Here is a 16,448-nt window from a genome sequence, read left to right as displayed (position 1 = left end):
GGCTGGGATCACAAAACGCCACCTCGTTTGTCCCCAGATCAGCACGGCCGGGGCTCTGGGGGTGCGAGGGAGCTGTCGGGGCTGCCGGGGCCGCCGTGGGCGCGGAGCGCAGCCGGCCCCGCCCCGGGCCCGTCATCGGGCGGCGCCGGGGCTGTCCCGTTGCCCGGTGACCATGGCGGAGCGGCGGGCGCGGGGGCCGCTGCAGCGCGTGCAGCGCCGGAGCCGGGAGCTGCGGGAGCAGGTACCGGGGATGTACCGGGGTTGTACCGGGGCCGGTCCCGGGGAGGTACCGGGGATGTACCGGGGTTGTACCGGGGCCGGTCCCGGGGAGGTACTGGGGATGTAGCGGGGTTGTACCGGGGAGGTACCGGGGATGTAGCGGGGCCGGTACCGGGGATGTAGCGGGGCCGGTCCCGGGGATGTGCCGGTGCCGGGGATGTACCGGGGATGTGCCGGTGCCGGTGCCGGGGATGTACCAGGGATGTGCCGGTGCCGGGAATGTACGGGGATGTGCCGGTGCCGGGGATGTACCGGGGATGTGCCGGGGATGTACCGGAGATGTGCCGGTGCCGGGGATGTACCGGGGATGTGCCGGTGCCGTAGCGGTGTCCCGGCCCTGACCGCCCGCTCCCCGCTGCAGGTGGAGGCGCTGCGGGCGGAGAGCGCGGCCGCAGCCCCCGGGCAGCGGGAGCCCCTTCGGCTGAGGTGAGGGCGATCCCGGACCCCATCCCGAACCCCATCCCTCGATCCCAGCGCCCCGACGCTGCCCTCAGCCTCCCCTCTGCTACCCTCAGCAGTGTTCCTTCCCTCCATGCCTTTCCTCTCCGAATTGTTCAGCTTTCTCCCTGTTTCCTCCATGCCTTTTCTCTCCGTTCAGCTTTCTCCCTGCCCTTCCCTCTCCTGTTTTCCAGGCCGGCTCCTTCCCAGCCCTCTGGGGATGAGGATGGTCTGGAGAAGGGAGGACTGAGGGGGGCTCTCACCAATCCATATAAGTATCTCCAAGGCAGGTGCCAAGGGGATGGTGCCAGGCTCTTTCCGGTGTTCCCAGCAACAGGATGAGGAGCAATGAACATAAATTAAAACACAAGATCCACTTCAACATGAGGGTGGCAGAGAATTGGAAGAGCTGCCCAGGGAGGGTGTGGAGTCTCCCTCTCCGGAGACATCCCAAACCCAGCTGGATGCATTCCTGTGTCACCTGCTCTGGGTGATCCTGCCTGAGCAGTGGGGTTGGACGGGATGAGCTCCAGAGATCCATTCCAGTCCTGGCTCTTCTGGGATTCTGTCAAATGCTGCTGTTTGGGCTTGGAATTCTCTGCCTGAAGCAGAGAACCTAAAATGACACCTGTCAGTCAGCAGGTGTGGTTTGGGTCAGAATTTTAAGAAAATACCATCTGCCTGTCTTGCTTTCAATGCAGATGTACACAGCTGAAGGAATTGGTGGAGGAGAATACAAACGCTCTCCGTGCTTTGAAAAAAGTAAGTATGGAGATTCATTCGTGGTTTTCTCCAAAATTCACCATGGAAAGTGTTTAAAGAAAATCAGTGTTCCATTTTAGATGCCTCAGGACAAGAGCAGTGCCCAGCACTGCACAATCCCTGCTTGCCATCTCTCCAATTTATATTTTTTATATACTTTTATATAATTTAAAACTGATGCTTTATTTTGTCCAAGTCCCAGGTGAAAACTTAACAGAGAATTTCACCTCGGCAGAGTGAAAGGGTAAGAAAATTGTCACTAAAGAGGGAGTGACAGCAGCCCAGGAATGGGAAAACTTGTAAGGCATGTCTGGAAAAGTTAATTTATAGAGGGACTTTGATTCTTTGACCAATTTATTTGGGACTTTGATTTTTTTGTTGGGTTCTCTGTCAGGCTGATGAGCCTGCCCCAGTGGGGAATTACAGCCAGAGGAAGGAAGAGGAAGAAAAGCTGTTGCTAAGACTCTCCCAGCAGCTGCAGAAACTCCTTCTTGTCTTGGATCAGGATAATGTGACAAAGAATTACCCAGGGTGAGTAGCTTAAACATACAAATGCAACTGTTTTTTTAAAGGATGGCTGGAGTGGGCCTTGAAAAACCATTACCTCACCCTCTTAATTAGCTGAAAAATAACAGAAGGATAAAAATAGAAGTGCTCAGGGGAGAAGTCATTTATGACTTGGTGGGATTTTCTCAGGGTGCTGGATAATGGCTGGAATATAAGGTTTGGAGGAGTTTCTTCTCAGAGAAGAAACTTCTTCTCAGGACAGAGAGCAAAACAGAGGAATGGAAATGCTGTATCTGAATAATGTCCTTGCAGAGGCTTGACAGCATTTCAGAAAGTTTGGTGGGAATGATACTAAAAAATAGTTTGATTTGTTTTGGGTAGGGGTGAGGAACACCAGAAAGGCCCTCATGCAGAAGAGGGAAATGAAGAAGAGGAGGAGAGTGAAGATGAAGAAGGTGAGGAGGAAGACACTGAAGAAGAAGAAGAAGATGAGGAGAAGCTGTTGGATGATCCAAATGTTAGAGAATGTGTTGCTGTTGGGAACTTTGATGCCCAGGAGGAAGGGGATCTCACATTTGTGGTAAATATCTCTCTGTGAAGGGTTTTTACTGCAGGTCACTCTGAGTTAAGCAGTAACTGTAATGAAATCCTGGGCTTTTGGGATTCAGCTGTGGGATTTGGGGAGAAATTGGAGTTAGGTCCTTTTATCATTTAAATATTTGCTTGGTTTTTTGTCTCTTCTTTTTTGTCTCTTTTGTCTCTTCCTTTTTGTCTCTTCCTCCAATGCCAAAGAAAGGTGAAATCCTGCTCATACACGACAAGAAGGAGGATGGCTGGTGGGTAGCTGAAAATTCCAAGGGGGAGAGAGGCCTCGTTCCCAGGACTTACCTTGCGGTGGGTGTGCTCCAACCTCTGTCCTAATCTCACCTCTGCTCTTTTATATAGGTTAATGATCTATAATTAATGATCTGGTCACAATGCTGTGTGTTGTTTGGAAATAAAGCCAGTTATTTGGAAATAACTCCTTGTTTTGGTCCATGGGGCTGGAGATATCCATCAAAAGCAGCATTTCTGTGCCTTGTGAAGTTGTGGCAGAGAAGTTCCATGAATATCAAAGTCAGAACCTTTGTCACTTAAAGGTCAACTCTGAAGACTCCAAGCTGCTGTGAATTGATTTGGGCTTTTAATAATTTATCTGAAATGGGAGTCTATGTAAACAATTTTCTGCATCACAGAGAAAAAAAATCTCCTTTTCTAAACTTACTTAATTTATTCTAAACTTATATTAATATGGGCTGTGGTTGGAGAAGGCATTTTTAAGAACAGAACTGGGAAGAAATCAAGCCTTTTGCCATTTTAAATGTGAATTCCAGGTTCCTAAGGAAGAGGAAGAAAGCCAGGAAGAGTCAGAAGAACACACAGAAGTGGTGGATGAAACAGCAGATGAAACTGAAATTAAGAAAAGGTAAATGGAATGTCTCAGATATGGTTGTGAAGCTGCTGCTGTTTGGAAACAGAGCAATATTTAGTGGCTAAATTCTTGTTCACGTGAGGATTTGCTATAAATCCCTGTATTTTCTTCCAGAACAGATTCCCACTGGAATGCTGTCCGAGCCATTGCAGAGGTAGGTGCCCCTCTTACAGTGCAGCTTCACCTGCCATAATCTGCATTATTTTGGAGACAAGCTGTGCCTTTTGCCAAAGAACATTGTTCTTAATTAACATCCATGTTTTGGGAGTTTTTGGTGGCAATAAGTGCCACAGAAATGCTTCAGAAGAGGTGACTGATATCTCAAGTTTCTGGTTCTAAACAGAGCTGTAAATTAGGATGAAATTTGCTGTTAAATAGCAGGAACAGCAACATCCTTTTTCCTTTTTCTTCACGAGAATGACACTGTGGAGGTGCTGACCACCACAGGGGCAGTTCCTGCAGGATTCCGCCCGTCCATGCTTTTCCAGCTCTTGGAGGAAGGTAGGGATTTCAGCTGGCAGGATTCTCAGGTCTCTGTGGTGGCTTTCTCACCCCGGTCACCAGCCTGTTGGTCCCCAATCCATACTGCTTAATTTTAATTAATTGTATAAGTGGCCATATTTGACCTATCAAATAATGTATAAAAGATTTTTTTCCCCTTAAATTTTAATTTATCAGTGTGAAATCCTGGCAAATTTCCTCACAATTTCAAAGAGTTTCCTCTTTGGAAGTTTGTTCCTGTCGACTTTACAAGAAATTATGATTTAAAAAATTTTATTTAATCTTCCCTTTTTCTCAAAGGTCTTTTCTAGTCTCTTCACCAAATATATTAAGATATCTCATGTTTTGTTAGTCTTTCTGTTTAAAGCTGTTTAATCTCTTTTTAGAATTAAGTTATTGTGCTTTTGACATTAAATACTACAGAACACTCTGGTCATGGCAGATAATTCCATAGTTTTGTTTAGTCAAATATTCAACTGGACATGAATTGTGGGTGTTGTCCTTTTTGGCACAATAAAGATAATTTGAAAAATTAAGAACTTTTAAATTTATTCTTGTTGTAGGTGAAGAGTTTCGAGCAAGTTCCTATTTGCAGCCCAAGCTTACTCCATCCCAGCTGGCTTTCAAAGACTTGGTGTGGAACTCTGAGAGAAACACTGTGAGTATTGCTGCTGAGGGGGACACAGACTTTATTTGCCTTCTTTCCTTTTGGCTGGTGATGATGTCTTAATTTGCACCGTTTCTGGTACAAATATGTACAACACCCCTGGGGCAGAGCTAAAGGCTTGTGGAGAAATCCTGCTGCTGCCACTGCACTGGGGTGGTGGCTGGGAGGAAAACCTTGGCCCATGAACACAAAATGAGACCACCATGTACAACACCCCTGGGGCAGAGCTAAAGGCTTGTGGAGAAATCCTGCTGCTGGGGTGGTGGCTGGGAGGAAAACCTCGGCCCATGAACACAAAATGAGACCACGTGCAGAGGGCCCTGTAGGTTTGATCCTCCTCCTGCTGTATTTCAGATCCATCCTAGACCCACCAGAGTGTCCCTGATTGTCACTTTATGCAGCTGCAAGATGATCCCTCTCCCTGGAAGCGGCGTGCGGGTCCTCAGCCGGCACGTCCGGCTCTGCCTCTTCGATGGCAGCCGGGTAAGGAGCCTGTCTGCATCCCAAAAAAGGGCTGCAGGAGGTTTGGAGCTTCCAGCATCCTTCAGGTTCTGCTTCTTCTCTGTGTCACTCAGAGACACACACACCCCCTGCCTCCCAAGCTGCTGAATTTGTGCTCAGGTGAGCCTGGTTTGAGCCCGCTCACCCAGAAGAGCAGAGCTGAATGATGGAACAGGCCAGGCTGCATTGATGGGCATTGGGCATGGCCAGGCAGGCACACTCAGCCCTGCTTCCCACCCTTGGTACTCCACGAGGCACTTGGACCCCTCCCTTTTTCTGCCTTTGGTTTCTGCCCCTCTGCTTTCCTCTGGTGGTGAATGGGGTGCAGCCCCAAAATGCCCCAGGGCAGTGTGAGGTGAGCAGGGAGCTGCTCCTGACTCAGGGTGACAGTCACACCCTGCCCCGGGGCTCTGGGCTGTGCTGGGCGGCCCTGGGAGGGGCTGGGGCGGGAGCTCCATTTCTCTGAGTCCCTAATTTCGGGTCCCCCACCTGCCATTGTGCCTCCTGGCTCCTTTGTGTTCCTGGCAATGAGTGTTTCCTGGGCTGATCTGTCTCCTGGGATGGGCCTGGGAGCAGCTGGGTCAGGGTCAGATTCCTCCGCGTGCCCTTGATCCTCTGTTCCTTTGTGTGTGTGCAGAGCAGCTTTCTGTAAAAACATAACCCTGATTATCCAGCAGTTTTCTTCCAGCTGTCTTTGTTGTGCGCAGTGTTGGATCCATCTGGGATAACCCTGCATTTTCTGAAAGGGCTTTCCAGAAAAACTTGCCTTAGCTTTCTTCCCCACTTTAGGTGCTGAGTAACATTCACACAGTGAGAGCCACGTGGCTGCCTAAAAATCCTCAAACTTGGACCTTTTCTCCAAGGGTAGGTGACACATCCCCTGGCTGTTTACAGCTTTTTCCTTCATTGTCACTAAAGTGTTCTTTGGTGGCACAGCTGTGCTCCATGGAAAGACAATAAGGGGAGCAAAATTTTGACTGGAATTGGTTCTCTCCTCATTTTTATATGCAGTGGGATTGGGTCTGAGATCTTGTGTTAAGTGAGGGATGTGCTTGATGGCCTTTAAAAATCAAGATTTTTTTGGTTTTTATAGGTACATTAATTTTTTTCCTCCCCCTCTCTGTATCAGGTGATGGGCATCTTACCCAGCTTGCTTGATGGTGACTGTTTTGTCAGGTCCAACTCCCTCTCTTCAGACATTGGGATCTTGTTTGAGCTTGGCATCACATACAAGTGCAATGTGAGTGTGGGGAGGTGCTGTGGAAATTGGTCCAAGGGCAGGTTTGTAAAGGGAACCAGCTGTTCCCAGTTAGAGAATATCCCTCATCAGAGAACAGGATTACCTGGAAGGAGCCTACAGGAAAGATGGAGAGAGACTTTTCACAAGCTCATGTAGTGATAGGACAAGGGGGAATGACTTCCCACAATCAGAGAGCAGGGATAGATGGGATATTGGAAAGGAGTTCTTCTCTGTGAGGGTGGGGAGGCCCTGGCACAGGGTGCCCAGAGAAGCTGTGGCTGCCCCTGCATCCCTGGAAGTGTCCAAGGCCAGGCTGGATGGGGCTCGGAGCAACCAGGGATAGTGGAAGATGCCCCATGGCAGGGGGTGGAATGAGATGATCCTTAAGATCCCTTCCAACCCAAACCATTCTGGGATTCTCTGATGGGAGAATATCCTTAATTAGAGAGTAAAAATCCCTCTGACTCATGGGCATGAGTGTCCCTGTACCAATGCTGAAATAACTTGTGCCAAAGATCCCATGCCACGGGATCACAATGGACTGGTTCTCCCTTCATCCTGCAGTTTTCCATCTCTGTGATTTATTTCAGACTAATGTCCTGTACAGTTGGAAAACTAAAGTTTTGACTGTTTCAGCAGCATGGACAGTGGTTTCCAGCTCCAGTTTACACAGACAGAGCCTGTCCCATCTGGGATATGCTGCTGGAAAGCACAACAGGTAGTAAGACAATAGATGGTAAAGCCAGAAAAACGACCCTCAGAGAAGGCAGATTGTGGTTTTTGAGCACACAATGGTGAAAGAGGGAAAGGGAATAACTACTACAATTTTCATGTGGTTACTGTTACTAATTGTGGTTCAGTCACTCATTCTGGGTCAGCTGCTCAAATAATTTACATTTCTTTTTTTCTAGTCAACAAGTGAAAGAGGAGAGCTGAGCTGTGGCTGGGCCTTTCTGAAGCTTTTCACTTCCAGTGGGATTCCTGTTCCTTCCAAGTGAGTTTGTTGCCTTTTCCTGCTCTCCCTGTATTTACACACAGATGTATATATATCTGTTTTAGATTGAGAGTAAAGCTCATCTTTCACACTTACACACTGCTGGGGCAGGGGGCATCCAGACCAGTCCTTTGGGATTCTGGCTCTTCTTTGCTGCATTATCCCTTTCCCAGGTGAAAATTGGGAGACTGGTTCCCAAGACCTGGAGGCAGGTAGGAGTTGTTGTGAATCAATCTCTCACTGCTCTTGGAGTGTGAATTATGATTTATGATTAGTGGGTCCAGTCATCTGAAAGAATAATGCAGTGTGTATATTTTTATTTTATTAAATGTAGGAAAACTTTCTGTTTATTGACAGAAATAATTCATTGTAATTCAGACTTTCAAGGCTTGGTTTTTGCCAAATATTGGTAGACAAATATATGTATATATTGTGTATATGTATTCTGAATTTATCTGGGTTACAGCTCAAAAAAAAAATACCCACAGGACACCTCTACTGTCCTAGAATTCTAAATATCTCCTAAGTCTCATTTTTTAAATATTGTTCTACTATTTCAATCAGTAAGCATGATATTACAGATTAAATTTCATGCTTGTTTCAGCAGTGACTTACTCTTGGCAGAACTGGGGTTACATTATTCTTTAACAAATTTTAAATATGGAAGATTTTAATTGTTGAAGTGGCGATTCCTCAAAACCATTATATTGAAACAATTGCTAAATTCCATACAAGAAAAATATTTGAGCTGTGGAAAAGAGAGAATGTTGTTAATGGCTTTTAAAATAATTGATGTTCCAGTACAATTAAATTCCAAAAATAATTGAATTCCCAATATCCCAATATCCTGTGGGCTTCAAATTTATCTTTATTGGCAGGATGCACGAGCTGGTCCTGAGTGGTGGAACTCCCTATGAGAGAGGCGTTGAGGTTGACCCATCAATATCAAGGAGAGGTGTGGTTTCTTTTCAATCTAATATAAACATAATAATGTGGTTAATGCTGCATCTCCTTCACAACAGTCCCCACAGCCTGGTTTGGGTTTGTGTGTTCTATTTTTGCATGTATCTCATTATTTATCTGCTTTTGCCTTGGCTGTGGGGAACTGGGTGCTACCAGGCTAACTAAACTCGAAAGAGTTCTCAACCCAGTCAAGTGCCCATTTTTGTAACATAATTATTACTGTTGTTTCAAAATGACTGTTTGAATCTGGGCTGTCTATTTCTGCAGCAGGCTCTGGGGTTTTTCAGCAGTTTATGAGCCTCAGGAAGCAGCCTGTGCTTCTGGTGAAAGTGAAGTCCCCGAGCGTGCACTCAAAAGACATCCTGAAGTGAGTCCTTGTGCTTCCACAAAATGAAAAAGTATTCCAGATAGCCTAGGGAAATCTGCAATGTGTGCAGTAAACACCTCAACTGCTGTCCCTTATTTTCCCAACAGTTTTCTCCCTGAAACATTGGTTGGGGGCATGTGCTACATCCATCTCCTGGTGTTTTATCGGCAGATCCTTGGAGATGCCCTCCTGAAGGACAGGATGAGCATGCAGAGCACAGGTGAGCACTGGAGGAAGATCAGGTTCATCCAGGGAATGACTCTTGCCAGGTCTCCCTTTGGTAAGAGATGTTTTTGGCACTCAGGCTAAGTTATCCTCTTTATTTTTAGTTTTTAATTATTATTTACTTAATTATTATTTACTGCCAGTAGGGAGAGACAGAAGCTGGAGAATTCTGGATTTAGAACTCAGTGTCTTGCCCTGATTAGTCAACAGAACTAATGATAGTTCATAGCCTTCTCCATTTTAAAACCAACTTGAAATAAGGAAAATTTACATTTCTTAACTGTACTATGTATGAATTTCTGTAGGTGAGAACTGCCACACTTACCTGATTTGGTCTGCATAATTTAGGACAGTAGATTGGGCTGACGACCTCTCCTGGAGTTAAATTGCATCCCTTTGGATTCAGACTTCATGTGAAGTCATTGCAAGGCTTGATCCCAGGAGTTGTTCTGGTAGCTGTGCAACTAAAGAAGATTTCTATTATTTCAAAATCCACCATCACTTTAGAAATAGACAACTGAAAATGTCTGTTCTCATTCAAGAAGTCATCAGTCCTGGCTCTCTTCCCTGAAATGTTTGGAAGTTAGTAAATGCTTCATGTTTACCAAACTTCCCATCAGCTTCAAGGTGAAGGGACAAGTGTACATTCAATATTTGAAATCACAGGATAAAGAAAACACTTCAGCCAAAATCCTGCTCTCTGTCACTTGGAATCTTATCCACAGTCTCATTAATTACAGTAATCACAGGAGCAGAGTGACTTCTCATGGAAGTGACCCAGAAAGCACTGGGACACCTGTGCAGTGGGATATGTGCTCCATTGGGAAAATTCACTGTGCACTTGGTCCCTGGTTCTCCTAAAATGCCACACCAGGCTGAGGTAGAACCCAAGTGTGTTTATCCATAACATCCAAACCAAGCAGCACAATTGCAGCTGTGTATAAAAAAGACAGCTGCAGAAATGAGGGAAAACACCTTTGGCAGGTAAATCAGGAAGGGCTCGTGTTTGCTGGTGCTCCCAATAAACAGCACTGGGGTTTGTGTGTCTCCTCTCCTGGTTTAACTGTCTCTCAGCCACTGAGAATTGGCTGCAGTCAGAACAGGTTTCAGGGAGTTCTCCTACCTTGCTGCTCTGGAGAATTGTCACAGCTCATTTTCCCTTTGGAATAATCTGACAGGAGGGGATGTGCTGAATACCTGGATGTGCCAATACTTTGAAAACTGATTCTTCCTTGGCCTTGAATGTGTTTGTTTTCTGTTTCAGACTTAATCTGTAATCCTGTTCTTGCAACTTTCCCTCAGCTCCTGGATCAGCCAGACCTGATGGATGCACTTCGGGTATGTCAGGATTTCCAGGCAAAATTTGAGCTTTTTTTTTTGTCCTGGGAGAAAACAAAGTTCTCCAGCCTTGCTCTGATTTTACATTTCATTTTAGAGTGCCTGGGCAGACAAAGAAAGAACATTGAAGAGAATTGAGAAGGTAACAAACTACAGGTTTTTCTTTCCGTATATTCAGGGTAATTAATTCCACCTGGCTGCTCCCTGCCAGTGCAATTGCTGCATTGCTTTTCCTCTCACCACACATCTCTTTAGAAAATAGAGATATGTAAATGAAGTTCTTAACATTTCTCACCCAGATTTATAACAGTGAACCAGGAACAGGAGGAAAATGAAACTAACTTGTAACTTTTTATTTCAGTGTTGTTAGCGGGGAACCTGTTACATGTTGGAACCCAGAGTGGCTCCCTGTCAAGGTGTGCTTCCAACAGTCAGCACATCTTGGATACAAAAAGGGGCTGTGAATGCCCACAAAATCATCTTCCCTCATCCAAACTCTGAGCTTCAGTCCTCCCACAATCTGCCTGGGAAAAGGGCCCCTAAATTCCTGAGATCTCCCTACCCCAGAAAGTTGTAATCCATGTTTTGGCACATAGACAGCTAGAAAATTTACCTGGTTGTCCCTGGGCTCACCCAGACTTTGTCCTACATCCTGTCCTCTGGACAGAGAGCAGCTGCAGAGAACTGAATGAGAAAGCATTGGCTCTCAGTGCTGGATTTCATGGGAGCAGCAGCGGGATGTCTCATTCCCTGTGCCTGCTCCTGAATTGATGCACAAGCGCGGCTCCCCGTTTACGCAAACGCGCGCTGAGTCAGAGCAGCTTTTTCAGGGCCATTCATCCAAAAGGAGAGCAGATCTGCTCACGGAACTGGCACCTCCCCGGGATCCCAGAACCATCCAGTTCTACCTGACAGGCATGTGCCCCTCCCACGGGAGGATTGCTGCCTGCTGAATGCTCACCCCTCGCGTGGTTCCGTGAGGCTGAGCTCTGAAACGCTCCCTGCCAGGCACAGCGCTCCTGCGGCTGGGACACTCTGGACTTGGATCTTTCCCATGTGTTTGATAATTGACCAGGCTGATCCTTTGTCTCTGGGTTTTCCAGACTGATCTTCACAGGGGAGCACGCAGGTCACACCATGCACCAAGGGTGGGACAGCAGTGCCCAGGGGCAGCGTCACCTCTGGCTCCAAGGAGTGGGATGGGAGCCACGCTCCGCTAGGACAGCAGGAGAAATGAAAGGAGTTTGGGCTTCCAGGGCAGGGAGGATGTGGCAATGCTTTTAAGAAATATAAATACCCCACAGCAAAGGGCTCTCAGTGCTTGTAGTTTGTGGGAAGGCTGGCAGAGTTCAGGTTTGTGGATATGCTGGAGGCTTATCCGAGATAACGGATGTGTGTTGAGGAAGGTCAAATCTCTTCCCATTGTTTTCCTGGGAACTGGGATTGAGTTTTTTGGGTTTTTTTCCTGTGTACGGTACTTTGAAAAAGTGTTTGGCAACACCATGTGTTTGCACTGAGGTATTTTCAAACATTCTTCTCTGCAGAGAGATCAAGAATTCCTGAAGTCTGCGTTTGTCCTGGTGTACCACGACTCTGTGCTCCCTCTGCTCTGCTCCACGTTCCTCCCTGGCTACAGATGGGCTGAGGAAGAGGTGGAATTGTCTCGCTGGAAGGTGATCCATGACTTCCTGAAAAGGAGCCGGGAGAGGGATGGTGCCCTGGAGTACCTGCTGTCATCAGAAAACACCCACAGAGCCTTTGACATCTCAGAGCTGGCCTATGATTTCTTAGGAGAAGTGAGGGAAAACAACCCTGGAGAATGAACAATTCAGGCTGTCTAAGGACGTGGTAACAATAAAATTAAATTCTTACCAAAGATATTGTGTAGGAGCTGAATTGTAATAGATCTTTTAGCACAATTAAGATTTTGAGAGAGATTAAAATTATTTGTTTATCTACTGGAAATTGTATTTTGAGGGTTTTTTTGCAGCATTAAATGGGGTTCTGGTTGCCTGTTACTACCCGCTGTAGCCATGTCAGATGTCATATTTTGCCAAAGCTGAGGTAGCCCTTTTCTCCTCTCCTGCAGCTTCCAATTAATTTCCAGTGTTGTTTTAATCAGGGTGAACAAAAGACTCTTTGTCCCAGTCCCCCAGCAGCCTGGGAGCAGGGAAGGGAAAGAGCAGCGATCTTTAAGAATGCTGCTGAGCAAGGACAGCCAGCTTAGGGGAAGAATCCTCTCTTGTCCGACCAGTGACCAGCAGGTTGCTCCGTTTTTAGACTGTTTGCTGTTCCTCTCCCCTACTCAGGAGAAGGCTGGGTTACTCCCAGGAATGTGCCTGACCCAACACAAATAGCAGCTGGTGGGAATCCTGGGAATGCTGTGTTTCCCCAGGATTATTTCCTCTGCTGATCCCTGAGTGCCTTATGACCACAGGCTCCGTGTGCTGCCCATTCCCTGGGGGAAGTGATTAATCCACTTTCTCTTTAGTGCTGGAGCATCTGGATGCTTCCTGCAGGGTGATGGGGATATTGCCACCGAGTCACACCTGGATTTAAGCCCAGGCCAGGCTCAGTTTTGTCCGGCGAGATTTGAAACAAGATTTTTTAAAACCTCCACTGCATGGAGCCAAAAACCAACTCCCACTGGAGTATCTGTAAACTGGAGCCTCCAGAAATACCACAGAACACTTCCCCCAGCCTAGGAAGCGCTCAGAGACATGGATTTGATCTTTGCTCTGTGTTGTGCAAGAGCTTGGCATAGAAGCCCAGTTCCTGGGGCATCACCTGTCTGGCTTAGCAGAGCTGGGATAACTCACTGGGACAGTGTCTTCCTCCTGCTGTAGCCCAGTGCCCGGCTTAATTGGAGTCATTCTGTCCTCTCTGGGCCACCAGGCAGAAATGCCACCCCCAGCCTTTCATCCCACCCCTTATCTGGGAGTTCTGGGGCCAGGCAGAGTGCACTGGATGAGACAGCAAGTGCTTCCCGAATCCAAACTGCATTTGCCAGGAGGCAGAAATTCCTGTCGCTCCCCTTCAAACCTTACTGGGCACTCGGGAGTACATTGCCAATGTTTGTAAAATTTACCTGCTAGTTTCACAGATTCACAGAATCACTAGGTTGGAAGAGATCTTCAAAATCATGGAGTCCAACCTGTTCCCTGACACCTCAACTAAACCACGGCACCGAGTGCCACATCCAGTCTTTTTTTAAACACGTCCAAGGATGGTGACTCCACCACCTCCCCGGGCAGACCATTCCAGTACTTTATCACTCTTTCTGAAGGCTGGATGCTCCTGGAGGGTGTGGATGGGTCTGATGTGATGGCGGAGCAGAAACCTGAACAAAAAGGGGAGGAGGCAACAACAGTGGAAGCAAAAATATTTCAGGATTGGAAGCGTGCCAAGACAACTGTTTGCAGGAAACATTTCTGTTCCGGCAAGGTGTAGGAACTTTTTTCCTTCCCCCTCCAGTGAATGCCCTTGCGCTGGCGCACGGCGGGGCCGGGGTCCCGCTCTGTCCCACCGCGGCTGGCAGTGGGATGCACAAAGCGCCGCAGTCTCTCTGTCTCGGGCGGTGCCAGGGGCTGGCCGGGCCGGGGCAGCGGCGCGGTGCCAGCCCGGGCCGGTTCCTGCGCTTACGTGCCGCGGGCGTGTCCCTTAAATCCCGCACGGGAGCGGCGCGGGGCAGGCGAGCCCCGGCGGAGCCGAGCGGAGCGGTGTCGGCGGAGGAGAGATGGCCTCGGTGGGTCCCTCCGCAGCCCCCACGCAGCCCGCCCTGCCCTCCGGAGCCGCCGTCTTCAAAACCATCCCCTACGCCTTCATCCTGCCGGAGATCGTGAGTATGCCGCGCTCCTCTGCCTCATGGAACCCACTCCTAAAATCCCCTGAAACCATCCTGAAGGCATCGTGGCTGGGAAGTGGCATCTTGTCTTTGAGCTTACGTTGAATGCACGAAGTATTCCTGATGGGGTTTTTAGGAGCAGCTTGAGGACAAGGTACACTCGGCTCCATCACAGCCTGGGTGAGGGTCCAGGGCTGCCGTGGGGCTGGGAGAGGCTGAAGAGCTGCTGGCTCATCGAGGGCACACCAGCAGCTCTCGTTATCATGAAGCAGCTCTCGTTACCTTGCAGAAATGCCTTGAACATCGAGGGAATTTTCCTCTCTGTATCAAGTCGTTCCAGGGGTTGAAGGCAGTTGGGCGCCTGGTAATGTGTGATGACATTCCTTGATTCTTTCAATTGCTTCTGGGTCCAGAGGGCATCCAGTGGGACTGGCCAAGATTGCACCTGATGTACTTTGTCATGGTGCACGGGGCTGGCAACCCACACACCCTGTGCTCCACAGGCACAGTCCCTGCCCGTGGCGGCGGGCTCAGCTCCCTGCTGCAATTCCAGGGGTTTCACCCACTGCAGCTGGGATGGCACAGGGTGGCATGGGTTCATCCTGATAACCCCGTGGGCTTTTTGTGCTCAGTAAATATTTTGGGTGGATCCAGAGCGAGCAACTTGCTCCAGGCTGGTGCGTGGAGCTGAGAGGAGACTTCCTTGTGCTGTGATTCCAAGCCCTGGAGATTAACGAGCGGGCAGGGCTGGGTTGAGGCAACCACTCACTTTTCCCAGATAAAAGCACATTTTCTGGCTTCTCCACCAAATCCCTCGGGGTGAGACATTTCCTTGTGTGCAAGGCGGCAGCAAACCCTTCCCTTTCGTGTGATCACTCATTTCCCATGAGCTTTCAGGGAAACCGGTGCCAACTTGCTTGCTTGTTTCCCAGAGCACCGGGATGCTCTGGGAAAGATGCAGGGGTTCCGCTGGCTGCTGCAGCTGGCCCAGGAGGGAACTGGGGAGGAAAAGAGCTTTTCCTCATCCCACGCTCATCAGCGGCGCCTGTTTGTCCCCGGCAGGTCTGCGGGACCTGGGTGTGGATCCTCGTCGCTGCTACCTCCGTCTCCTTGCCGCTGCTGCAGGGATGGGTGATGTACGTGTCCCTCACCTCCTGCCTCATCTCCCTGCTGCTCCTCTTAAGCTACCTCCTCGGCTTCCACAGGAACAGCGAGAACTGGAAAGTGCTGGTAAGGAGGGGACGGAACGCGGGCAGATGTTGGCAGCAGCAATGTGGGCGCAGGACCACCATGGCCGGTGACCCACCAACCCTTTCTTCCTTTTACCTCGACTGGAAAGGCCAGGGGAGCTCTGCTGTGAAACCACTGCCTGGGAGGGTTCAGTCCCAGGCCTATCCAGGCACCTGTCCCCCTCTGGGGCACTCACAGGTGCCTTGTTTTGCAGGACAGTTTGTACCACGGCGCCACGGCCATTCTGTACATGAGCGCCGCTGTGCTGCAGGCCAACGCCACCATCAACTCTGAGTTCGGCGTCAACGCGCCGCTCAACTACCAACTCAACAGCGCTGCATCGGTGAGTGCCGAGCAGCCTGCCGGGCTGCAGGACACACAGTCACCCCTGCAAGGGCAACAGCACGTGCTAAAGCCACAGCAGAGCCACCCCAAGCCCCACAGTGCCAGCTGGGCAGAGCTTCAGCTCCTCAGCTCTGTGGGTGGTGCAGCTGGCGTCGGCTTCTCAGGGTCCACCAGTTCATGGACAGCCTGACGTGGCTGGGTGCTGGGAAAAGCTGAGGCTTTGCCTCTCCTTTGAGGCTGGAGGGAGGTCTATGCTGGAGGCTCCCCCATGCTGGGAGCACTGGGAGGAGATGGGGTTTGACTCTGCCAGCTGACCCTTCCTCTCCTTCCTCTCATGCAGTTCTTCGCCTTCCTCACGACCTTCCTGTACATCCTCCACGCCTTCAGCATCTACTACCAGTGATCCTGGCAGCACCAGATTCACCTTTACGGGACAAGGGCTTTCCCAGTGTGAGAGACCCTGCTGTCCTCCCAAGGTGTCTCTGCCCCAGCCCTGTCACCGGGCCTCAGGAACAGCAAGTCCTTTTGCACTTCATCACAGGAGGGATTTTGCTGGCACACGTTGGTGTGCCTGTGGACATTTCCTGCCTTGTCTGGGGGAGGGACTTGCAAGGGGAGGGACTGGGTGCAGGCCCCAAGCCTCCAATACCAACATTCTGCCAAATATTGACAACCAGAGGAAGAGAGAGAAAAAAAAAATCACTGTTCCTTCAGCAAACAATCTCCTTTCTAATGTAATTTGCCTTTCTCCGGCTCAGCTCCATCCCTCCCCAACA

General features: G+C 49.1%; 2 protein-coding genes across 2 annotated transcripts; both read left to right on the top strand.

Moving 5' to 3' along the window:
• Positions 1-44: 44 nt before the first annotated feature.
• NPHP1 (nephrocystin 1) lies at positions 45-12,679 on the top strand. Its single transcript, XM_041417191.1, has 20 exons — positions 45-241; positions 641-705; positions 1,419-1,479; positions 1,874-2,010; positions 2,368-2,566; positions 2,779-2,880; positions 3,360-3,451; positions 3,572-3,611; positions 3,874-3,958; positions 4,522-4,616; positions 4,980-5,108; positions 5,916-5,990; positions 6,256-6,366; positions 7,278-7,360; positions 8,239-8,315; positions 8,591-8,690; positions 8,798-8,910; positions 10,180-10,253; positions 10,351-10,395; positions 11,798-12,679. Exons 1-20 carry the CDS (start codon positions 173-175, stop codon positions 12,074-12,076), a joined length of 2,031 nt encoding a protein of 676 aa, XP_041273125.1. The 5' UTR covers positions 45-172; the 3' UTR covers positions 12,077-12,679.
• A 1,056-nt stretch (positions 12,680-13,735) lies between these two features.
• On the top strand, positions 13,736-16,390 carry MALL (mal, T cell differentiation protein like). The gene is made up of 4 exons (XM_041417129.1): positions 13,736-14,091; positions 15,160-15,327; positions 15,542-15,670; positions 16,013-16,390. The coding sequence occupies exons 1-4, from the start codon at positions 13,990-13,992 to the stop codon at positions 16,073-16,075; spliced, it is 462 nt and encodes a 153-aa protein (XP_041273063.1). The 5' UTR covers positions 13,736-13,989; the 3' UTR covers positions 16,076-16,390.
• The last annotated feature ends 58 nt before the right edge of the window (positions 16,391-16,448 follow it).

Source organism: Onychostruthus taczanowskii, unplaced genomic scaffold (genome assembly GCF_017590055.1).
Source record: "Onychostruthus taczanowskii isolate IOZ18803 unplaced genomic scaffold, ASM1759005v1 scaffold55, whole genome shotgun sequence".
NCBI lineage: Eukaryota > Metazoa > Chordata > Aves > Passeriformes > Passeridae > Onychostruthus > Onychostruthus taczanowskii.
The sequence above is the reverse complement of the archived record's forward strand: the minus strand, read 5'-3'. Positions and strand labels throughout refer to the sequence as shown.